Source organism: Xiphophorus hellerii, chromosome 1 (assembly GCF_003331165.1).
Source record: "Xiphophorus hellerii strain 12219 chromosome 1, Xiphophorus_hellerii-4.1, whole genome shotgun sequence".
In the NCBI taxonomy this organism is placed as follows: Eukaryota; Metazoa; Chordata; class Actinopteri; order Cyprinodontiformes; family Poeciliidae; genus Xiphophorus; species Xiphophorus hellerii.
Genome location: NC_045672.1, coordinates 25,876,482 through 25,902,613, shown reverse-complemented (window position 1 = coordinate 25,902,613; position 26,132 = coordinate 25,876,482). Strand labels below are relative to the sequence as shown.

Sequence of the window (26,132 nt, the reverse complement as noted above, 5' to 3'; positions counted from 1 at the left end):
CAGTAGCTGCACGGCTCAATGTCCATTATCGGACTATCGGCCGTTTAAGAATTGGTTTCCAACAGACTGGCACTACTGCAAATCGACCTCCTCCTGGTCGGCTATGTGTGACCACTTCAGCACAAGATGGCCACATCTGACTCGTCCATCTGCGAGATCGGCGAAGACCAGCGACACACACAGCTGATGAGACCATTGGTCAGCACAACAGACGCATCACACCTCAAACCGCCTACGAGAAGCCAACTGGGTCAGAATAAATTCCTCAACCTGACCGCTATCATGTTCAAAGGACTGTCAATCCACTGCAAATGGCCAAACCACGATGTCATCAACGCCAATATGAAGATCAGTAATTACTGAAAATATACTTTGAGTTTCTCTATATATTGCGTAACCCAAATGTTCATAAAACTCTACCATTTAACATGAGGCGTTTATAGTTTTGTTCAGTATAGTTACATTTACTCAGTTACATTTACTTTTGGGAGTATCTTTACTTCAGTGTGCTTTTAACTTTTACTTGAGTAATTTTATTTTGAACAAAATTTCTGGATTCTCTACCCACTGTGAGTAACTTCACTAAATATTGTTTTAACCAAAAATTCACCAGACTCAGACACACACCTGTGGCTTTTTGTTAAAGTTTAATAAGTTTAAGTTACTCATTACTTCTGTGTTGCAGGAATATTGTTTATATCTGTGATTTTATTTCAAAATACATTAGTGAAAATATGCATTTTCATTTTACTACACATGCTATTAAAAAGAGAGGCATTAGAACTGATGTACAGAAAATAAATATGTCGTTCTGTGTTATGCAACTTTACTCAGTGCCAACTGATGCTTTATGTAATGATGGTAAAACAATATTTTGGTAAACTCCAAACAATGTGATTTAGTGATCGGGAACTTAATCTATTACACTAGAGTTAATTGTATTCAACCTAAACTTACATGTCTTTTTATTTATTTAATTTCTGTAACAAGTTGGTGTGTGGACGACTGCTGCAGCTAAATGATGTCTAGCATACTAAATAAACTAAACATCAGCATTTTATTTATGCAGTTTATGCTAGAAATATGACTTTGATGACTTGCATAAGCAATAACTTTGTATTGTGTTTGATGCAATCTTACAAAGAAACTGTTTACTTTGAATAAATTAATTGAGCTTACTGTTTCTGTTTTTACTAGTCCTAAGCTTGTGCCTTGTTTATTGTTGTCATACCAACTCCATAGCAACTGCCATTAGTTAGTTACGGATACTTACCAAGATGGCCATCAGCTACAATGTTCCTGGAAGTGTGACGTCACAAGAGAACTATGTATAAAGTAGAATGGAAAAGAATCTTTATTGTCAAAGACAATGAAACATTTAGCAATATATTCCCCAGATAAAAACAATGTTTCACTTTAAGAAAGACTAAATAATCTCTTATATTGGACTAATTCCTTGTTAAAAAGTTGATAAAAACAAAAATAGACAAAGGTCAAGTTGACCTCTCAGCAGCCTTCAGTATGGCTATACCTGATGGGTGAAAACAGCTCTCATCTCATTCCTATCTAACTTATAGAAAAATATGAGTATAAGTGCTGTTTGTTTCATATACTTTCATTTTGTTGGTTTCAAACCATCGTTCACCTTTGCTCTTCGCTGCTCTTGCCTACTAAGATGGCGGTTCAGTGGCACACATCCCTTCCAGTTCGAAAAACCTTCCAATTATTGAGCTACATTTGATGGGCACTGTGCCATTACCTAGCAACCCAAGAGGAGATCCAGCACATTTGATCAGCTGGTTTTACAGCTGTATGCGCTGTACAATGGCTGCTGGAAAATACAATTGTTTTGTTTTTTCTTTACCATTAAGAAACCACATGCTGCATTCTTGTTGGGTGTGGAGAAGGCTCTACTAATGCTTTTCAGAGATCTACGGTTGCATAATTGCGCATTTATTTGCAGCCATTTTCATGTGAGAGTGTAAACGTTGAGTTGGCGGGCATGGCAACAGCAACAGCTTATTTATATTTAATGTGACGAAACAATCTTATTCTGAAAGGAGCTCGAAATAAACCTGGCCAGACTAAAATCTCAATGATTTTGTGAAAAAAATGTGATGAACGTGTTTTGTGTAGCCAATAAATCTGTCCTAACCTGTTCAGGGAAGCACAGTAGTTCACCTTTAAATAGATGTGGAGATGTATATGCATGCAGTACACATACGTAAGTGCCTTCGTGGCAGGACACTGGAGTCCAGGCCTTCAAAAGACCTCTCAGTTTGTTTCTGAGCGCGGCATGGATCAGCCCTCATACAGCAACACCGTCCGCTGCCTTCTGATAGGTGGCTCCTCATCCTCAGTGCTCTGAAGACTCCAGCAGGTGGGGACAGTGGAGGAGCTGAAGGCTTCAAAAGTGTTAAAAACCCCAAACTAGACCAAAAGAAACACACATCACAGGTCACAAACAAACTGTGGGGGGTTTTCTGGTTACACAGGATTTGAGTTTCAGTGTGCAGGAGTCAAAGTAGTCAAACTTCACTGTTACAATTAAATATTCATTTTACTTTTAATTCATTTTGGACTCTGGGCGTTCACTTTTCTGCTTCCAACCAAATATTTTAATAATATATAGCAATATTTCAGGTGTTTTGATTGACATTTAACTGTATTTCTGTATTTCAGTCTAAATAATGCCAGAACAACAACATTAAAGGGAACCTATTATTCTTCCCTTATTTTAAGCAAATTAGGATACGTCTATGTGTTATACAAAATATGTTCATTACATGAAATTATTATTAGAAAACAAAATTTCACCTGCTTAGCTTTGTATTTTTTTTTTTAGCTCCTTTCACAATTTAGGGCTTTGTCACTTTTATGCAAATAAGCTGGTACTGGCCACGCCCCCAACTTGATGTTTACACTCGCATTTTTTAAACATCAAAATGGCTGCAAATAAATGAGCAGTAATACAACAGTACATCTTTGAAAAGCATTAGTAGAGCCTCCTGTATAATCAACACTAATCCAGCAGATGGTTTTCAGATGGAAAGTCAACAACAAAGCACTTGTCTTTTCCAACAGCCATTGTACACTGTAAAAAAGTGTCTCTAATTTACAGTACATTTTACTGTATAAATGCTGCAAAATTTTGGCAACCACAGAGTGGAGTAAATTTAGAGTAAATTAGAGATTTTTAAAAAATTATTTTACAGTGTACAGCTCATACGAGGTAAAACCAGCTGACCAAACGTGCTGGAATTCGGCTGGGGTTGCTAGGTAATGGGCTGGGCTTGGCTGGGGTTGCTAGGTAACGGAGCAATGCCCCTGGAATGTGACTCAACAATCGGAAGGATTTGGAAACAGCTCACTGTATGGCCATAAAACATAAACTTATTGCCAAAAACTGGATGTGTGTGTTTTTGTTTTTTTTTTTAAAAAAAAAGAAGCTTGGGCTGTTTTTCGAAGCAGTTGAGACCCTATTGGAAAAACAAAAATGTGAAAAATGCAAATTGTTTATAATAAATCCCCTTAGAATGCAAAATTGACATTTTTTGTAGAGTTTTGGTGTAATTGATGTTCTGAGAAAGTTGTTCTTTCAGCATGTTTTTGAGTTTGTAAACTCCAGTTAACGACTAATCGACTGATAAATAATAATCGTTTCAGCCCTACTTCAACTAATCTGAACCATTCCCTTTCCAACCCATTCATTAGTCCTCTAATTGCACTTCCCCATCTTCCCAGCAGGGGGCGCTGGAAAGGAAAAACCAGGTTAATAATTGGGGGGTCTCCAGCTCTGCCTGTGTCACATGGAAGCGCGGTAGCCGAGCTGAGGGGATGCGAGCCGAGATGGAGGGAGCTTAAGGGACCGAGGAGCTGAAACCTGGCAGTCGGAGATAATTTTGGAGGCGCATCATCATCATCGCAGCAGCAGCAGCAGCATCAGATAAGGATAAGGATAAAGGGGGGGACGCGGACGCGCAGGGTGAGCTCTTCCCAGCCTCCCCTCTTGGCTTGGGGTGCGCGGACAGGATGCCACATGAAGTGCGCTGCATCCCCGCTCTGTGAAGCCCGTGAAGGTCTGGCGGTGATTATGCTCGCAGGGAGCTTGAGTCAGTCCGAGGGGAAGCAGAACCTGAAGGAAGCGACCGGAGCCGATGCTGCGCCTCTCCAAACCTCTGAGCTGAGTGAGTACGGGTGGCTGCTATAGCGCAAAGCAGAGTGTGACAGGCTGGAGGGAGGAGGAGGAGGAGGAGGAAGAGGAGCGGAGGGGGTGGGGGGTCATTCATGTACATATAGATTCAGCTCGATAAGCATCTTTTATTCTTCTAGGAAATATAAGCTGCGTCTCTTTGTGTTTCCTCCATCCAACACAAACACACGTGCGCAGCCGCCTCAGCATCACCGCATCGCCTCTTTATTTCGGGCTTTAACGCGCATTCATCTGAGAACTTCATTGTGTTTTAATGAGAGGGAGGCGATCGGCTGATCTTTTTTCTTTCTCTCTCTGTGTTTGTTTGAATGTGGAGCAAATAAAGATCATTAACGTTGGACCCTCCTTTAGCGTTCCTCCTTCACCCCCATCGTGGCTGATTAATAGGGGGTGTGGAGGGGAATCTGGCTTTGTCGCGTTAGTTACCAGCTGACCTCGGGGACACAGCATCCTCACTTTGATCTGGAAATTAATCGGAAACGCTTTGATGATTAAAGGACGCAGAAAAGGGAACCGGGCTCCAGGCTCAGTGAAGCAAAACCCTGAAAATAAGCACCGCATCATAATGGATTTTCTTTCTTTTTTTTAGCTTCTACCTACACCCAGAGACAAGAAAAAACAAAATCCCCTTGCATGGAGGTCGGTGTCAGTCGGCATCAGTGGAGTGCTGGTTTGTAACCTGTTGTCAGCAGCATTGCTGCAGCTTGAACCCAGAGGCGCGGCGAGCCGGCCAGCCAGCAGGCTGAGTGTGATTGATGCCTGCTGAGCTGTTACCATCATGAGCTTCCCTCCCTGGACACGCACACACAGAGAAGCCCTTCATGCATGAATATCTTTATTTTAGCAAATGAAGAAAACAGGAAAACACACATTGAGCAGGGGCGATGGTAGGACACAAGTTCTGACTGAAAATATAGCAAAGATTTCCAGCTGACTGAGTGTTTTCACACCTGATTGTCTGTTGATTGGTGATAAAGATTGCAACATTTCTTACATGTTCAGATGCTTTGTTTTGCTTTCACACTGAAAAATCTGTTCCCCTCCTCGCCTGTGGTGGCGCTGCAGCAAAATCCTGAATGAAAGGCACAAAAATCTAAACAACGTAAACAAAAATGGAGTAGCATCAGATTTTAGCAGCTGTAGGATTTCGTGTTTCTCTTTGGTAAGAGAAAAAATTAACACGAGCCAGTTCTCCCGCTAGAAGTAGATATGCGTGTTTGTTTTGGTTGTATTTACCCAAAATGCCCTGCGCTGTAGCCCACTTCCTGCTTTTGGAGCTTTCTCCGGTCTTCTTGCATCCACATATCCATTTGAACAGCAACAGAGTTCATTCAACCAAACCGAGAACTACGGGTGTCTTCATAACTCATAGTCTGGTACCCTCAGTTCAATTGAAAACCAAATTTGCAACGTTTGTTACATTTTGATCTACTGTGGTTCACTTTCGCACTGCACTGTGTCAAACGAACCGAATTAATTGTAAAATCTGTTCCTCGCTTCCCCCGTGGTGGATCAAGAACTACTGAAGGAAATTACATGAAAACCTTTGAAGAAGACATCAGATGTTTTTCATGAAGAAACTCAACTTCCTTCTTCACAAAATCTAAACAAAATTTGAGTAGCGTCAGATTTTAGTGGTTGTAGGATTTCTCTTTTGTATTTAGTAAAGTAACGACCAATTTCTCAATTAACTAATTAGCATTCGCTTCCTGCTTTTGGTGTGGTTTCCAGTTCACTTGGTGCATTCGAACCACAACAGAGTTCACTTCAACTGAACTGAGGTTTTTAGATGAACCAGATTTCACTTTTGGTCCGCATCAATGTTTGATTATGTATTCAGGCCTCCTCAATCAAACCCGAGTTTCTAGATAAACAAACTAGACTTTGATTATACAATTCTTTGCTGATGTCAATAGTTTAGCTTAAATAACTTATCCTTCCAGCATGTCGGACCTTGAAGCTGACAGGCTACAGCAGCAGAAGACCACACCCAGATCCAGGCTCATCAACATTGGGTATCAACAGATTGGAAAAATCTTTTCTTGTTGGTTGAGTCTCGATTCTAGCATCCATTCAGATGCTGGAGTCAGAATTTGGAGTAAATAACATAAAAACATGGATCCATCCTGCTTTGGACTTTGGGGGGGATCCCTTTGTGCGTTGCAAGGAGCCATACAGAGCTGACTATGAGAACTAGCGTCACAGCTAACATGACTATGAGTCTACAATACACTCATGTTAATAACGTTTCTGTCAATACGCCAAAGTTAGCTACGTATAAGTCTATTGTATTTCACAAAACTTCAATGGAAGCACTTTTTACATCACAAAAAAGTGGCAAAAGTCACGTGATGAACAGCAGGATGTTACTACTGGGGGAAACGTAGAAGAAGACGACAGGAAGTGGTCGTCATGGCATGTCTTGCTTTTTAATGACTTTTCGCTCTCCCAGCATCACACAGTTCATAAAGAAGTTGTGTCATTTAAACATTTTAAATCCATAGCTCTTCTGTTAAATCTACAAAACGCTACATATGTACCTGCTCCCAAGTAGGCGGGGTTTGTCGCTCCAACGCCTGAAAAAGACGCCGGCGTCTCGTTGAATTCTGAATATGTCTCATGTAACTGTTTACATCCATCACTGGTGTGGTTTTTATTGACTAATTGCATGAGCAAGCTTATTTATGTGTGATTTTAATTTATTTCTACTTTGATGGAAACATTGAAATTATGAAATTGTATTTTCCCAACATTAGCAGAACATAGACAAAGATTTTGCACACATTTGTAATGGAAACCCAGCTACTCACACATTGTTTTATAGGTGACAAACTCAAGTCTGAGGTGAGTTTAATTGATTTTGTGGAAAAGTCCGAGCAGTAGCTTTAATATTTGAGCTGTTATATTTGTGTCGGCGGTGTTTTCTTGAGAGGCAGCGCTGTAAACACCAGACCCGAGTTGCACATGCAGGCTTCAGCCTTCTTCCTCACAGGGGCATGGTTAATCTTTGCAAGCAAACATTTGACCTAATTCACATTCTCACACAATAGCATCCTCCCCTCTCTCTCGCTCGCTCGCTCGCTCTCCCTTCCTCCACAAACACACACACACACACACACACTTAACCGTGTCGCTGTTATTTGTGTCCCTCGGAGGGTGAGGATTTCACTCCACATCAACTCCCAGGTGGTTTATGAAAACCTGGGCAGATTGGCGGAGCCGGGCCGCCTGTTTCCAAACCGTCTCTGGTTTTATTAATAATGAAAACGCATGTAAACGCAGAACATGTTCCTAGAAAATTAAACTCCCGCTGACTGCTACCAGGGCTAAATGCGTTCCTCAAAGTGCCTTTTCCACGAGGATTACACCTTAAACGCTTGTCTGCCTTCAAGGCCTCGCTCGGCATCCTGAACAAAACCATAAACATTCAGCTAAAGGAGATTATGGTGACCTTTAAATGTGATATGAAATGTGTGTAGTCAAGCAAATGTGCTGTCTGCGACTCTTCAGTCTTCCTCCTAAGGCGTTTAGAGAATGAAACGGATCCAAGTCAACAGGTCAGCTGGAACAAACAGCTACCTTTATGATTAATTTATTAATTTCCATAAACAGAAGATAAATTCCCAGAATGCTTCATGCCGGTGCTTAGTTTTAACTGACTTTCTATTAAAAAAAGTACAGAAATTCAACTTTGTGTGATTTAAGAAGGGAAACATGTTTAACTACCTGATTGTAAATATTTCCTTGAATCATAACGCTTTCAGTTTTTCACATTTTGTCGTGTTACAGCCACAAAAAAAAAACATGAAGTACTGACTAAGTGGAAGAGAATTATACATGGCTTTATATGTTTTCTTTACAAAATAAAATCTGAGAAACTTCATTTATTTGTCTTAAGCTAACTGAGTCAATTCTTTCTGCAATTATTTTTGGTAAAATTGTAGCTGCAAACCTTTTGTTTACCAGATTTGATTATTAAACTATAATTTTTACCTGTTTTTCTTTATAAAAGTCAGATTGGAGGAACACAAAGATTCTCAGTTAGATTAAGATCCACAATATTTTAACAATCGATTCATAAAAATTTCTAAATTAATTGTAAATATGTTAAAACTTTTAATCGAAATGCATTTAGTTAAGTTATATTCAGCATTTTTTATGCAAAATTTATTTCAACACTTTTAAACGGTGTGAGGAAATACTAAACAAAGGCTATTTTTATTGTTCGGTTTTTTTAACAACGCAAATAATTAATGAGGTCCAACCCAGATTTAGTCTTTTTCAGCCTCCAACAGGATTTCTCCCGGATTATTTAGCTCCATCCATCAATTCCCACCAGCTTCTCTGTTCCTGCCACAGCAGCACATCCCTGCAACATAATGCTGCCACCACCATGTGGGGATGTTGTGTTGGTTTAGTGTTTGCTGCATCTCATTTATGGCTTGTGGAGATAATTTATGGAAAACTTCCTGCCAGTTTTCCATAAATTCCTGGCTTGTGAAAGCAGAGCTAACAATTTATTACAATTTATTGTTATGAATCTCTGCATCTCCTCCAGAGTTGCCACAAACCTGTCGTCTGATTCCTTTAAGGGCTTTAAAAAAACACCCTGGCATTAAGTTAACGTTTTTTTGGTGTCTGAAAATTTCCCAGTTGTTGAGTCACATTCCAGGGTCACTGTGCTGTTACCTAGCAACCCCTGTCAAGCCCAGCCCGTTACCTAGCAACCAAGCTGAATTCCAGCACTTTTGGTCAGCTGGTTTTAACGCTGTACAATGGCTGCTGGAAAAGACAAGTGTCTTTTTCTTAACTTACCATTCAGAAATCACTTAATGGATCCTTGTTGGTTGTGCAGGAGGCTCCACTAATGCTGTTCAAAGATGTAGGATTGTACAATTGCACATTTGATTTGGATTTAAAGTGACAAGACGCCCTAAAACAGATCAAAACAAACTGAACAGAGCAAACTAAAATCTCATTATCTAAAAATGATTTTGAAAATTCTGTAACGCCCGTAGATCTATCCTCATCTGTTCGAGGAAACATTACAGATCACTTCTAGGGTTTGCAATTGCAAGCATAATCTTTCATTTTCAGATGACAGATTTAACTTTAGTCATTCAGATACAGTTTTTTAAACTTCACCTTTGACCTCTCTGCTGTGGTTTTCAGTCTTTTGTTCTCTGATATTTTCTAACAAACCTCTGACGCCGCCACAGGACAGCTGGATTTATATTCAGATTAAATGACGCCAGTTTTAGGCAGCGTTTGAAAATTAGACTGAATTTATTTAATTCAGGTTTATCTGGGGAAAAAAGGGGAGAGGAAAGGAAATGTTCTTCGGGGGAAATAGAAACAATCTGGAAAGAAAATGTAAATGATGGAAAAGAAAGTAAAGGAAAAATATGGGAATGGGAAGTAAGTAAAGGAAATTATTAAAGGAAAAGAATCAAAGCAGTAAAGTGAATTAAAGGAAAGGAATAAAGTAAAGGAACGGAGTCCTCTTTGGGAAATGTGACATCTTGTTCTCATCATCTTCAAACACCTGCCACACGACGCCCACGCATGTCTTCCTTCCTCCCGTCTTCTTTCTTTTCCTCCACACCTCCACCTTCCCCCTTTCTTCTCTCTCATTACCCTCTCTGTCTCCGGCACTCAGCTCTGTTGTCAAATGAGCGAAGATACAATTATCCTGACACGGTCGAGAAAAGATGCATATTGTTCTTTAAATCCAGCCTGATATTTCAGACTTTTCATGATCCGTGCATGATGGATTCTACGCCGTGACATTTAACGCAGTCCGCAGACTGCTACAGCTATCAAAACAAGTTTGATAGTCATGCTGGGAAAACATATTCACTTTTACAAATCATACTTTAAAGAAGTAATTATAATACTTGGGCATCTGCTGCTGAAATGTCCCTTATTCATGGAGCTTAATAATAACAGTGATGATGATAATCAAAGTGATTTGAAGCAGAAAACAAAGCTGTTGTGTTCCCGCTTGTTAGGATTCCCTGAACAAAGCGAGGAGGCTCAGATCAGCGTGCACAGAATAACCGAACAGGCCTGTGTGGGAAATCTGCTGCAAATTAGATTTCATGCTGGGAACAGTTGGATTCATGTCTGGATGTCTACTGAGGGAAATGCAAATTACCAAAAAAGTCTGCAAACCCGCAACAGTAGGAAGCAGAGCAAACTTTCACCGTCTCTTTAATGTGTTTATTACGCTCACAAAAAGCTAGTCTTGCTTTCATATGCTGTGATGTGATGCTTATACAGATTAAATGTTACAAAAAACAACAAATAGGTGTGGCTGATTACATCATTTAACATGAAAATGTTTTTCTTTTCAAGGTAAGAATTTTGATTTATAGTTGTCATGGAAATGTCACTTATTTATGACGACGTATTAGAGATATGGGTAGAAGAAAATGAGCAAAATTCTGCAAAAATCTTTCTAAAAATGAGAAGGAAGTTTCTGAGTCTGAAAAGCTAAAAATTTGCTAGAAAAAAAAACCTCAGAAATTTTGAGATAAATTGCAGAAATTTTCTAGAAAGAACAAGGAAAGATCAGAGCTTCAAAAAAAACAAAATATTGCTGGAGAAAAACCCAGAAATGTTTAATTTGAAATGTTCTAGAATAAACACGAAAAAGGAAACATTTATGCATAAAACTACATATTTTCTAGAAAAAACACAAGGATATTTCTGAACTCCAAAAGTTGAAAAATTACTTTTAAAAAAACAGAAATTTTGAGATTAATCTAAAAAATATTCTAGAAAAAAATTAAAAATTAGTACATTTCTGCAAAAAAATACATTTTTTTTAAATAAAAAAGGAAATTTCTCAGCTCCAGAAATGAAAATTTGCTTTTAAAACATCCAGAAATGTTTAAATTGATCTCAGAAATGTTCTAGAAAATATGAAAAAAGGAGCAAATTTCTGAAGCACAAATTTTCTAGAAAAAAATCGAGAAATTTTAAGATTAATCTCAGAAATGTTGTAGAAAAAAATGAGTTTCAAAAAGTAAAAAAAGAAAAAAAACTTTTGAAACTCAAAAATCTAGAAATTTTTTGTGATTAATCTCAAAATTTTATAGCAAATTTTCTCCTTTTCAACCCCAGAAATGCCAGATTTTCTTCCTGAAAAATTTGTGAGATTAATTTTTTCAGGCTCTTTGAATATGACATTGCAACCAAACAATGTTTTGCAACTGAGATACTGAAAACAATACGTCTGTGATTTGATACATTTATATACTTATATTTATATTTTGTGTTTCTAGCCAGAATGAGTCTCATCAGCAATCAGGAAATGGTATTTATGGTTGGTGATAAAATCCAAAATAAGTGTATTATAAGTAGACATAAAATTATCATTAGGAAACAATACCTTAGAGCCCTCTGCCTCTCAGACTATAAAACATTTCCTGTTGATTGCATCATTATCTTCTTATATCACGTTTTGTAGTATCTGTGTTGCATATTTGTTATGATAACCTGTTATTGTTGCTGCTTCATGCCTGTGAATGAAGACAGCCTTGATAATTGTTCAGACATGATCCAAATAATTGAGATTACTCGGTTATTTGTGACAGTAACGGCGTGGGAGGAGATGAAGAGGAGTCGCTGGTTGTCAGACGGCGTCAAACAAACCAGAGGATGTTTTTCTATCGCTGAAGGTTTTGATTCGTCTCAGAGAAAAAAATCTGTGATTTTGATTGAAATATTTTTCTGTTCTGGAGAAACTGATAAAAAAATATGGGAAAATATTCAGAATTACAGAATTTATTCCTAATTTCCTCTGCAAAAAAGGTCATTCATCCATCCATCCATCCAACCATCCATCCATCCATCCATCCATCCATCCATCCATCCAACCATCCATCCATCCATACATCCAACCATTGAACCAATCATCTATCAACCAATCAACCGTCGAAACCAATCATCCAACCAAACAACCAACCATCCATCCATCCATTGAACCAATCAACCAATCATCCATCCATCCAACCAATCAACGGTCGAAACCAATCATCCAACCAAACAACCAACCATCCATCCATCCATTGAACCAATCAACCAATCAACCAGTCATCCATCCATCCATCCATTCAGTCAACCGTCAAAACCAATCATCCAACTAACCAACCAATCATCCATCCATCCATCCATCCATCCATCCATCCATCCATCCATCCATCCATCCATCCATCCATCCATCCATCCATCCAATCAACCACCCATCCAACCAAACCAACCATCCATCCAACCAAACCAACCATCCATCCAACCAAACCAACCATCCATCCAATCAACCAATCAACCAACCAACCAACCAATCATCCATCCATCCATCCATCCATCCATATGTTTGGATCATTATCCCGTTCAATAACCAAATGATCTTTTATTTTTTAAGTCCTGTTGTTTCAAATATTAACATATCCATACTGGGCATGTGGAGCGTTTTCGTGTATTAATTCATTGATTTTCTCCAAACCCTCCTGCCTTTATTTGTTGTAGTAAAGCTCAATTTTCACATCATCTGACTAAAACACGTGGTGCCAGTTAAAGTCCCACTACAGTTTAGCAAACTTCACATGTTTACATTTGTGATGTTGGGACGGAAATAAAAACTTTTCTCTGGCATTACTCTGAAACAACACAACATGTTTAATGTTACTCTGAGCCATTACCTCTACTTTAGTTTATCAACATGCTTTTTCTCATTTTGACAAAGACCAAAATACCAGAATAAACATGGAGGCCGCTCTAAATTAATACTTTAAGAAAGATGCTTTGTTAAGGGACAAGATACAAACTGTAGTCAGTTAAGAACAAAATAAATATTTGAGAGAAAGAGAAGATATGCAGCTTGATCTGAAGCAGTCCTTATGCAGGACGCAGCCGTCTTGGCTCTGACAGACAAGTGAGAAACACACATGAAAACACAGTGTCATGGTAGACAGATGGCGTGATTTGACAGAGATCAGACTTGTTTGCTTGGTCTTTTGGTGCAGTTCTGTGTTTTTTGTTGTTTATTTATAACATATTACGCTGCCAGAAGAAATTACGTGGCAGGCGGCGAGGAACAGAGAGTCGGGGGAGGGAAGAAAGGCGAAATGTTTCTGTATGCTCATTCTGCTTTCACACTCGTCTCCGTCAGTGTTTCAGGTTCCTCTGCCTGCTGGCATGTTCGGCTCTGACTCACTGCAGCTCCGATGCATGTTTGTTGGTTTTACAGCGGTTCAAATGTAGATGGGGGTAATTATTTACCCATATGGATCAACAGTTGTGTGACAAACAGATCGACTCTGCGATCTTCCCCTCGACCAGATTCAACCAAAGAGGCATCATTTTACTGTTGGTTTGCTGAAAATAAACATGCGAAAATGTGTGTTTGTGGGAAGTTGTGCTGTTGATGTCTGTAACTGTGGCATAGTAATCCCTAAACATGCTAAAGCAGAAACAGGGGCCTCAGGCTGGATGTCTATTCACTTCACTACTCCTGCGCTGGATGGGAAATCAGACTGTCCTTTTCAAACCACTGCTCTCCTTATGCCTTCAACACAGAGAGGACATTTTTGATTCTGGCTGCGCCGCTTTTAGGCTGCAAACGATTAATTTTTATTAGTTACCTAATAAGTCCGTTTAAATCTTTAGTGTTGCAGTTTGGCCGCCATCCAGCAGAGGGCGCCGCTGATCATTTTAAGCTGAGCCGTTGACGAAAGAAACAGAGATGGCGGCGGGCCGTAGCATCCCCGGGTAAAGATAAACGGTCGAGACGAAGTCTGTATGGGATGAAAATGCACTTTATGCGGTTCTGTTTTAAAATATAAACACACGACAAACTTCTTATTTTAATACCGTAATAGCGCTCATTCAGCCGAGCTGTATGGCTGAGCTGTGTTAGCTTCTCATTCAAATATTACTGATGTGCTAAGAAGAGGAGATGACAGAAAAGCGGCCATAACAGAAACATTTTAACATGACGCCATTGAGCCCGGTTGATTTTAAGGTCACCAAAGCGAAGTTTTTAAATTTCTTAAAGAGCAAACACAGAAGGTACTTTTGTATTAATATCTCTTTGTTCATGGTGAAATGTTTTACACTATTTTTTTGTGTTGTATTTTATAAATATGTCTTCAGTTTAATGTGAGAAAAACAGAATTTTCTGCAAAATCACTGAGTATTTTATACAGCTGACGATGTCAAAATGAAATAAATTGTTTTTGATTCAGCATATTATGAAATATTTTGGCCTTCATGTTCTTGATGCGAGTGAAAACTCAGGTTTTTAAGAAATGGACGCGTATCAATTAGTTGTTAATTGATCAATACGATCAACTTTAGATTAACTCATTGATGACTTGCATTTTTAATATTGATATTTTATTTTAAAAATTTAGCCCTTTATGTTATGAAAAGCCATCTTGATAAGAGAAAATTCACGTTTTTAAGAAAATTGATGCCTATGAATTAACTGTTAGTTAATCAGTCAATTCTAGAAGAACTCATTCATCAATAACTTGCATCCTTATTTGTAATGATTTAGAAAGGTCAGATAACGTTGTAATTAAGCACTTCTCTGTGTCTGCAGATCCCAGTGACACCGTGGCACCTCGCTGCGTGCATGAGTGTAAGGGTGTAAGTGTGTGTGTGTGTGAGAGCAAGTGAGCGCCAGCGCTCCCACATGGCCTCCATGCAGGACGGGCTGATCTTCACGGCTCCTCCCTACGGCAAGGTCCTGCTGCTGGGCGCTATCGCTGCTGCCTCAGCCTTTGTTGTTACCATCCTTATTGTGGTGCTCTGCGTGGGCTGCCAGAGGTGAGAGCAACACTGCATGATCCGTGCATTTTAACCACTGCTTGTAAAGCCACTTTTAGTTAAAAATGCACCAGAGGTGGGAAGGATACTCCAAATCCTGAAAAGACATAGTCGCACTAAGTTATTAATTCAAAATACTTCACAATATGAAACAATTAATTGGATTAGTCATCATAAACCAATTATTGAAATCATGCCATTTGCTGAAAAAACACAATCAGAGCAAATATTAAACCAAAACTGTACAAAAGAAAAACTTTTTGCACTTGAGAGAAAAAATTAAACCTCCTTTGTCTGCAAATATGCTCTACCAATAACTCCTCATTGTTCTTGGTAGAGTTTTAGTTTCATTTGGTTCAGATTCTTTAAAAAAACAATCAGCTCATTCCATTTATTAATCTAAAAAATAACCAACAGATCATCTCTACACTGTATTGATATTAAATTAAACAGAAAGAATTGTGCTTTTTCCACATGTTGCTGCTAAAAGTATTTATTTAGCTGTAGGTGCATCCTTTGTTACAAATGATCAAGCATTCACTAAAGGAATGCCATGTTATTTCATTTTAGGCAATAAAATGAAAGGAATTAATTGTTTATTTGCATCTTTTAAAGTATTTTAAATATTGTTTATAAATCATTTAATAAAAAAATCTGCAGATTTTTCATTAGATTAATTGGTTTATTTGACTGATTAATCGTCAGAATAATTGATTAATCGATAGCTAAAATAATTATTAGTTGTAGCTGTAAAGCGAAAAAATTCTATTTAAAATAAAATTGGAATTGAGCATCAAGATCTGCAGTGTGAACGCAGCCTGAGCTATAGTTCAGCTGCAGAAGAATGCTCTTCCTGATGTGATGAAACCATTTTATCTTCAAACAGAGCGACGACTTCTCAGCTAAAAAATATCAAAACATTTTCACTTCTGTCTTACCTATCATGACTGCGGCTTTTGCAGCATTTAACCAGTTTGAAATAAAGAAGATTATATTCAAAGCTTGATGCTTCTGCATCACTGAAAGTTATGATTTGATTTAAAGCTTTTTGGATATCTAAATGAAACCAAATAATAATAATGTTGACATTTAACTCAGACAGTGACCTTTTGAATACTGTACACTTTAAAAAAGGATTTGGCAACAGACTGCTCATGGTTTTTAAATGTCGGGACATTGCCTGGTTGCGTGAAAATTAGCTGTAACTATGTTGTTTGGCAAAGCTGTTCAAAGTGATCTGGAAAGTAGGAGATGAAAGATCAAATCAAACTCATGTTCATGCTCTGGCATGCCTACATACATAGAAATATAAAAAGAGAAATGCTTAAAAAAGCTGTGGAATAACCAACAAAGCTGCTCCTCAGACTGATAATGAAATAGATCTGGGGAGATGTTTTTCAAATCTCTTCTTTAGCTGCTGTAAGTTAAACTACTTACAATTTATCAACCCTACAAGTACTGGCTTTTTCTGCAAGACTTCTTTTTTTTTGTTGTTAAAAATACATTTTTCTCTCCCTGCTGTGACTGAGTTGTAATGAATTGTCAGATTTTTCAGAGACAGAAACATTATTTGTAAATGAACAATCATTTCTTCTTTGGAAATGCATTCAGCTCTTGGCTTAATGTGCTTAGCTACTCCCACCACTGGCAGGCATATGTGCAAATGTGAATCAGTGCTGTTCTCTTGAATGCAGTCGTACAATGACTCAGCTTTGTACTAAAAGAAAAAAGAAGGACTCAGGCACAAACGCTGCACACTATCAGAGCATCAGATTTGCATCCTGTATGACAGAGTGCTGTGTTTTATCACAGGAAGGGGAAGACGCACAATGTCCCCGGTGAAGGTGGAAAACACCGCCTCATGGACATGGTAGGTATCAAAACAATCATAATATCTTAATTGGAATGCAGCCAAAATATCTAAATTTAGGAGAAAAGTAAGAACAATTTAATATTCTTTTATTGCAACAAAGATTATTAGTGGGGGTGCACCGATTTATCGGCCAAACAATTTCCTTAATTTTGGGCGATTGGTGATAGGCTGAAACTTGTATGTGAAGCCAATCTTATCCACCAGTCTTATTTTCCTCAGCAAAGGTCTAAAAATCAGCCACTGTCCTCTTCTGCTCTGCAGTGAGAGACGTTTCACTGATGGACCGGCCCACCGGGTCATGACTGCACGCTTTCAGTTAACAACAATCCCTCACTGTTGCCAACTCAGTGACATTCTTGCTATATTTAACGACATTTCAGACTAAAACTAATTGGTATTAGTCAAAATTGGAATCGGCAGGTCAGGCTTCTTAAAAGAATCAGCAATCGGTCAGAAAGCTGCAATTGGTGCACCCCTACTTATTGGCAATGTATTTTATAAAGTTAAAAAACCTGAAAGAGTTGGGTATGTGGATTGAAAATGGCTAAATCCTTTAACTGAACCTTGGCCTTTAATTCTGAGATGGTTCTAGAGGTCACTCCAGAGCAGACAAAGACTCACAGCTGTAGCAACATCCGTGCTACTTAAGGAGCATTCATACAGCTTTCATCAAACTCTAGTTCGTTTGTCTAGAAAGTCTGGTTCATTTGGGGAGATGTGAACAAAACTCTAATGTGGACCAAAGAAGTGAACTCTGGTCCGCCTAAAATCCTTGGTCTTGGTTTGGTTGAAGTGAACTCTTGAGGGGTTCGAATGCATATATGTTCGCCAAGTGGACCAGAGAAGCTCCAAAAGCAGGAAGTGGACTACAGCACAAGGCATTCTGGGTGAATACAACAAAATCAAACCGATGTGTCTAGCATTAGCAGGAGAAATGTCTCATGATCTTTTACCAAAGATGACACAGAAATCCTACAAATGTGCGCAGTGTAGTGTAAAAGTGAAAATGTAACAAATGTTACAATTTTGGTCCCAAATCAAACCGAATCCGCTGGACTATCAGGTGTGGAAACACCTTTAGTGACCATTTTAACACGACTGTCAGTACCTGGATTACCAGGAGCTCAAAACAAGTCAATTGCAGAATTGACTGCACCAAGACCAGCTGCTTGGTGAAGAAGGTTTCATGGTTTTTATAGTTGTGACCCACATACTCAATTCTATCTACAAATGCATTTTCCTCACAAACATTGTGTCAATTAAGGATAAATCAGAAGGTTTTCCAATGGTATATGAATTACTGCCAAAACATATTGTTACAATAAAGAAATAATCAACCAAACTTAATTTTTAAAGTTTTGTGCTCAATTTAATTTAACATAATTCACCAAAATCATTCTGAGGACATTTCTTGGTTTCTGTGTGTGTGTGTTTTCAGGGTATACTCAAGCAGTCAAAGCTGCGGTCCATCAGTAAATCTGACACGGAGATGAACAAGATGAACTGCAATGGCAAAAGTGAGTGCATCTCTCACATATAAACCTTGTTGTGTGCTCCTGTAAAGTGTACCTCATTGTTGTCATGGAGAAACTATTGTTCTTGTTTCAACTGCATGACAAAATAATTTCTGTGTCATTCAAGTTGATTTTTGGGACATGAACACAAAGCATCGGGGTATACACTGTAAGTATCATTTATTTGTAACCATTAAAAACACCAAACTTTGAGTTTGAAGGTCTTTGCAGTGTTTCCTGGACTCTTTAATACACGTTCTGGCCCAAATTCCCTTAAAATATGAGAAAATCTGAGGACATAAGATGAGAAATTTACCCACAAACAGAATTCACATCATAGTTAAGATTCAGCTTTATTTAATTAGACTGTTCAGACCTAATTTATGAGCATTTCTCTCTCTCAAAGAGAGAAATGCTGGAATCAGAGCGCCAAGGCGACTCCTGGAGCTCCATCACTCGGAGTCAACAGGGAGCTGCGTTTGTGGGCACCGTGACAGGCGCCCAGGAGGATTTGAAGAGATAGAAACATATGTCCTGCCTCATATTTGTCCCGCTTCCACTGCAGCGTGATGAAGCCAGTTTGGATCCATAAACTCAAACATCTATGTCAGTTCCCAGTTTGCTGTCTCTTTCAGACAGGGCTGCGACTAACAGTTACTTTAGTAATCAATTATTCAGATGATTAACCAATTAATCGGGTAAAGAATAGGCATATTCTCAGATTTTTGAGCCTTTTTTATGTTTCATTTTTACAAAATATGGAATACATTAAAAGACGCAAATAAGCAAATAATGCAATTCCTTTTATAAATAAGAAAATAAATTTATTGCCAAAAATGCCACAACATTCCTTTAGTGTACGCTTTATCATTTGTGTCAAAAGATGCATCTGCAGCGAAAAACAAATGGTCAATTTGTTGATTTTTTTTATTTTTTATTAATAATTGGATAGCAAAGGTGATTAATAGGATATTTGTATTTACAGAATTTGAAACAGGTGAAGCTGAAAATGACACTAAGTTCTGGTTGAACATATCTACAGACAAGGAAGGTTTTTCATCTTGGATGCAAAATGTATATATTTTTGTACATTTTTGTACACTCTAAGCTTGTTATTTCAGCAAAAGGCTTTTTTAAGTGTCTGTGTAGTCCAGTTAATGTAGTAATCAATTACTACATTAGTTGACAATTATTTAAATAATCAATTAATCCGATTAATCATTTCAGTCCTACTTCAAATACTCTCTATCTCTCTATCTTCCCAAGAGGGGGCGCTAGAAAAGATTGGGGCATCTCCATCTCTACCTGTGTGACATGATTCTGTTATCCAGGTAGCCATTAATCTGTTACTAAATTAGTGGACAATTATTTAGTTGTCCACTAAATAATTGGACAACTTCAACTAATAGAAGTTGAGGCAGGCAGCTCAACTTCTATTACTCTGAACTATTTATTTTCCATTGATTAGGCTTCTAATTTCACTTCTCCACCTTCCCAGAAGGGGGCGATAGGAAAGAAAAGCTATGTTAATAATTGGGTGGTCTCCAGCTCTGTCTGTGTCACGAGTCTGCATCCAGTTAGCGATTAATCGATTAACCAATCAATCCATTTTATTTGTGTGACACATTTCAGTGGCAGTTCAAACTGCTTTACATCATAAAAACACAAAAATACAAAGTCGTAGAAATTACTACTAATTACTCATTTAATTGACAATTATTTCACTAATCAATTAATCACGATTAATCATTTCAGATCTACTTCAAATACTTTGAACTATTCCTTTTCCCATTCATTAGTCTTCTAATTTCACTTCCCCATATTCTTAGGAGGGGGCCACTACATAACCAGGTGGTGATTATTTCAATAATTGATTAATCACAATTTGTTCGATTAATCGTTTCAGCCCTACCGTCAGATTTTCCTTTCTCCCCTGTTCGTAAACCCTTTGAGGATCAGTCAATCGAGGGATGTGAATTCTGTTTTCTGGAGGGTGTCAGCTGAACAGAGAGTATAACAGCCGGCAGTATGAGCCCTGCGGAGGCATCTTAAGAAACGTCCAGCCAGCATGGACCTTCTGCCGCTGCCCAGCCGCTGGTCTAACTCTGACCTTCGTTCTCAAGGCAGGCAGCTTCCCCAGATCCCCTCTGGGACTGGAGAGGACAGCGAGCACACTTATTCAGAAGTGGGCCAACGTTCCTCCACTGCACGTACTGACGATGCCCTCTACGCCATGGTAGGCAGGGCCGGGCAGACGGACACTCCGGCCCCTCCGGCCGTTCCCGCCAACACCCCGGCGCCCCCGGACCCGGACGGCGAGGTGGACGGAGCGCTGCCGGAACCCGAGGCCCCGGTCATGTCTCCCCCACACCCTCCGGAGACGGTGGAGTACGCCTGCGTCAGGAAGCTGAGGAAGGCTGAAAAGGCGCCTCAGAAGAGGGACAGTGGGACGGATATGGCAGAGCCGCCTGCTCCACCTCCACGCCACGGGCCACCGTCGCATCCCGCCCCCCCGCCGCCTCACCCCCACAGCACAAAGTTGCCTCGTAGAAACATTGAGGCCTTCAATGTCCCATCATTCCCAAAGGTTGGTACAATTTATCCCATCATTTGGTTACTAGGTTGCTGAAATCTTTTGCTACATTTCTACAGAGTTAACATTGAAAAAGGTTGCCTACCTGGATGTTCAGCTCTCAGATTTCCTTTTGAAGAGGAGTAAAAATGCATGTTGGTGTGTAAGCTAAAGCCTAGTTCACATGGCACAATTTAAAATTTTTTGCCCTGGTGGCTGTAATTGTGCCAGTGATGCAGTTTCCCCCGGCCGTTCTCATACGTTGGCACTTCTGCTTAAACCTCTTTGAAGTCCAGGCTGTGAACCTGTTTATTTGTGGTCGGGTTCTTGTCTTTCTGCCCTCAGCGGTGTCACCTCCTCCATATGTTCGCAGCAGCAGGACTGCAGGTTGGCTGGCTGGTTTTTACTGTACACGCATAGCTCTTTGCTCCCCTCCAGGTGACAGTGGGACACCATTTGCTGCCCCCGTTTTAGGTCACAAAGGTCGCGCTGTCTGCTGTGACCCGAGTTCATTTACACGCAGAGTTCACAGGCTTACAAGCGTACGCAGTTTGCTCACAGGTCTGGCCGCCACAGATTTCCTTTTGGATGATGCAACTCGCTGAAATTGAGTCATCTACAATAAAAGCACCTGCTTCCTCACAGGCTCCACCTTTCAGGGAAAATCTCTTCAGCGCCGCATGAAATCCATTCAGCACGACTCCAACACTACGCCATGTCTTAAGAGAGGTTAATTTGTCACCCATGAGTCCGTTTCAAAATGCAGTTTTCACAGCTGGAGAGGTCTTCCCGTCTCTGCAGCAGCATGCCTGAACATGTGACCAACTCTGTCCTAAAGCGTGGCTTGTTGCTGTGCTGACAGGAAGTGATGTTTATGGGCAATGGAGAGCAGTACATCTGGAAGCCTCCAGAGGATGATGACATGCTGATGCTCCAGAATAAAGCGCTGGGTCCACTGGGAGCCCATTTAGTGGAGAATATACAACCGTCTGCCGCAGTGGTGAGTGACGACGACTCGTAATGCGATTCAAAATGTTTGTTGTTCTCTACCTCTACTACGTCTACAAATCAATTTATTTACATCCATTCAATGTAGGAAAGTATTCATTCCCATTGAACTTTTTCAGATTTTTGTCCTAAACACTAATGGCCCAGTCAAAGTAATGCACAATTATGAAGCAGCAGGAAATGGATATAGGATTACACTGCAAAAACACAAAATCTTACCAACTAGTTTTGGTGTAGTTTTTATTGCAAATATCTTAGTGACAAATCCAATTTACAAGTAACTTTTCAGCAAGAAATATGAGCTTGATTAAGTCAATAATTCCTTAATATTGATTAAAAAGTACTAGTTCCACTGGCAGATTATTTAACTTATAACAGACATTTTCCCATGTTATAAGTAAAATAATCTCCCAGTGGAACTAGTGCTTTTTAAAAATCAATATTAAGGAATTATTATCTTAAAATAAGCTCATATTATTGTAGCCTTTCCTTAACAATATATTTTTTTAAAACATGTGGTTTCAAATGTTTTATTTGTCAGAGGTAAGAACAGGATTTGAATCATTCTTTCATTGGCAGATTTTGGTCGCACAAATTCAGTTCAGAGGCCAAAAATGGCCCACAGACCGCACTTTGAACACCCCTAGTCTATAGAAACGTAAACAAAATATCTGACTTTCTTCCTTGCAATAAAAAATATCAGGTTTTAAACGTTTTTTGTACATTTTAGTGTCTGAAATGAAAAAAGTGTCAAATCTGTTGAAGATTGCAGACGTTGTCAACAAATATCTGTTTTACTAATCGTACTAAAGCTGTTTTATTTTAGCTTCAGCCCTTTGGGGCTTTACTGAAATAAGTCAGGTTTCTTTAATTGCTTTGTGACGCTGATGAAAACACAAACGGTGTCATAATGTTAGCGTCCATGAAGTTTTTTAAGAAAAGCTGAAAACCGGTCAGTGAGCTCCAGTGTTTTCTGCCTTTTCTTGTTTGAAGGTTTGTTTGTTTGCCGCTGGTGTTCGGTTTCGAAGAGAGGATTCCTCTTTTCCTTTGCTGGTGATTACTTTTAATGGAGGTCATATTTGTGCAGGTGTTTCTGCCACAGAGTATTTTATTTTCTTTCAGCTCCCTGAAGGACTTTTTCACTGCGTTGCTAGATGGATGGATTGAAAAACATTTACAGTTGTGCAGAAAACAGATTTAATATAATCATCCTGTGTCTGTCCAGAGAGTTAATTTCACTGGACTTGAACTATTTTTGCAGAGCGCTGAATACAAACAAATACTTTTGCAAAACAATGTAAGTTTTGGCAGTATCCAAACTTATTTATTCCAAAGTAAAAGTAAAAAGTAGCAGGAAATTACTAAAGTAGGAGTAAAAAGGCCACTCAGGTACAGAGTAACATTATTGGTCACACTGCGAAAACAAGATTTTACCAAGTAATTTTGGTCTAATTTTGTTACCAATATCTTAGTACACTTGAAATAACTTAACAAACTTAGAAGTAACGTTTCAGCAAAATATAGGAACTTGTTTAAGTAAATAATTCCCTAATACTAATGAAAACGTTCTGGTTCCACTGGCAGATTATTCCATTTATAACAAGATATTTTTCCCACATTACAAGTGAAATAATCTGTAAATTGTAAAATCAAAATTAAGGAATTACTGACATAAAACAAGCTCCTATATCTTACTGGAAAGTTACTTGTAAATTTGTCTTGTCTTATTTGAAGCGCACTGAGATATTTGCGCTAGAAACTAGAGAAGACAACCGGTCAGATTTTGTGTTTTTGCAGTGAAGCAGCTGTTTGCACCAGGATCCTTGAACATCTTTTTAACGTCTCTGAATAAAAAACATTTTCCTGTCTGATTCCAGGTGGCAGAGATGTACTCCAAAGTGTGCAAACCTGGGAAGAAGAAAAGAGCGATTCCGGGTTCTCCCCCGGCGAACCTCGGCTTCCGGACCTTGGGTCGAGGCGACCGGGACCGAGACGGTGGATTCAGCGTTGTGGTCAAACCGCAGACATGGGCCCCTCAAGAGGGCAAAGCGGTCGGGGGCTCCCTGGACGACCACTGCTACGAGTCCATCGGCACGGAGGACTGCGACCCGGCATACGACAATATGGAAGGCGGGGGCGCCTGGAAGCGCGAGCGGCCTCCGAACACGTGTGCCACACTGCGGCCGAGGAGGAAGAAAGCCCAGCAGCCCTTGCAGCAGCAGCACCCTCCGCCGCCGCCGCCCACGCAGCAGACGCCCAAGTTGCAACACCTTCCTGCCAAAGCCCTGCTGCTGCCGGGGGAGAACCTGTACGAGAGCATCGGCGACCTGAAGCAGGGCTCCGCCACCTCCAGCACCACCACCATCTTCACCTTCAACGACGGCATGGAGATGTACGTTACGGGGCTCTGAGGCAGCGGCTGCACTGTGACCCCCCTCTGAGCTGACACTGCTGGGTCCCATCATGCTCACCACACATACCGTTTACATTAAAGTCATGACATCGGGCCATTCATAGGCGCCACGCTACAAAAACACTACATATTACCAAGTACTTTGCTCCAGTTTCTAGTGCAAATATCTTAGTACACTTGAAATTAGGCAAAACAAACTTACAAGTAACTTTTCAGCAAGATAGAGCAGCTTGTTTTATGGCAGTAATTCTTTTAAGGTGTCCTGACCTTATTGACCTAAAACAAGCTGCTACATCTTTCCGAAAAGTTACTTGTAAGTTAGTTTTTTCTCACTTTAAGTGTAATAAAATATTTGCACTGGAAACGAGATCAAAAAAATGTTTGGTAAGATGTAGTGTTTTTGCAGTGCAGAGGCCTTGGGTGGTAATGTTGATCTGTTATGACCTGGGCTGAATACAAAGTCCTGTCTGCAAACCTTAAAGGAATCCAAAGGTAGTGAATAATAAATGAGCACAAGACCATTGCAGAGTGATCTGTAGGTAAACAGTAGCACTTCAGTTTTACTGATACATCTGTGCAAAGCACAATGAAGTCAAAAGCCTAAATTCTTCCTCAATTCTAGCGGATAAAAATAGCCCCATGTTCGGTTCAAGCTGGACCTCTAATTGAGGAAATATTTTAGTAGCACTTAGTCTGTGGTGAACAAGCCTTCCCTGTATATTTGACCAGGATATAAATCAAATTAAATATTAATCAAAACACTTGAAAGCTCAGGGACCAAGAAGAAAAACAAATTATAAAGAGTATTATAATGAAAAATTGCACATTTTTGCATTCCTCCTAAAAACTTTGACAAATTGAGACCATTCTCACCTTAACAGAAAAAAAGAAAGCCAATCGGATTCTTCCCTCCATGAAGTTTCACTCGACATGGACTGGACACTGTCTCCACTGCTGTCTGTATATGAAGTGTTTTACTTTGTTGATCCTGTTCCTGCACTTTGCCTGCTACGAGTTGCATGCCTAAAAAAAAAAAAAGCAAAAACAAACAAACAAAAAAAAAACAAGCACTGTCATGTGGTTTTTCTATATGAATGTTTTTATTTTCTTTTGTAGTTGGTTGTTTACCGTTTTTGTTTATTTTTTCTGTTTTTACTGTGTTGCTTTATTTCTCTGTGGAGCTCTAAGCCGGTTTGATGAAGGATGTGTTTGGCTTGGCGGTGTTTAGATGCTCTGCTGCGGCCCAAATGAATCCGGGAGAACGGTCCGCGGACCCCTCACGCCCCCCACTTCAACACGCCCCTGTCTGCTCAGTCACATCTGTGGACCATCCCTGCCTTGTGGTCATATGAATCCGCTTGGGTTTCCATCAAAGTGCAGCGTGGAGCGCTACAACAGGAACTGACTTGTGTGACCAAATGTCACGTCTCATCATCACTCCATTGATGAACACTCTCTCTGTTATCAGTGTTAAAATACATCGCAAAAAAATTAAAAAAATAAAGACGTAAACCGAAAGAGCATCAACCTTCCCCCTTACAAAACCATAAATTTACATCCAAAACCTGAACAATAACAGCGACTTCACTCAACCAAATATCCCCCAACAAACAATGTGATTATACTGTAATGTTGATGCAACATGTATGTACATGACAAAAAGAGAAAGAATAATAAATATATCATCAGTGTCAAGAAATCTA

At 39.5% G+C, this 26,132-nt stretch overlaps 1 protein-coding gene across 4 annotated transcripts; it reads left to right on the top strand.

Annotated features, from left to right (window-relative positions):
* The first annotated feature begins 3,786 nt into the window (after positions 1–3,786).
* LOC116710072 (verprolin) lies at positions 3,787–26,132 on the top strand. Of its 4 annotated transcripts, XM_032548914.1 has the most exons (8): positions 3,787–4,187; positions 14,823–15,049; positions 16,862–16,919; positions 18,361–18,439; positions 18,564–18,605; positions 20,560–21,023; positions 21,871–22,008; positions 23,894–26,132. In XM_032548914.1, exons 2-8 carry the CDS (start codon positions 14,916–14,918, stop codon positions 24,425–24,427), a joined length of 1,449 nt encoding a protein of 482 aa, XP_032404805.1. In that variant the 5' UTR covers positions 3,787–4,187; positions 14,823–14,915; the 3' UTR covers positions 24,428–26,132. The 4 variants fall into 4 exon arrangements, with proteins under 4 accessions (XP_032404805.1, XP_032405038.1, XP_032404881.1 ...); XM_032549147.1 differs by lacking the exon at positions 18,564–18,605 and having other exon boundaries at positions 18,361–18,394; positions 20,470–21,023; XM_032548990.1 differs by lacking the exon at positions 18,564–18,605.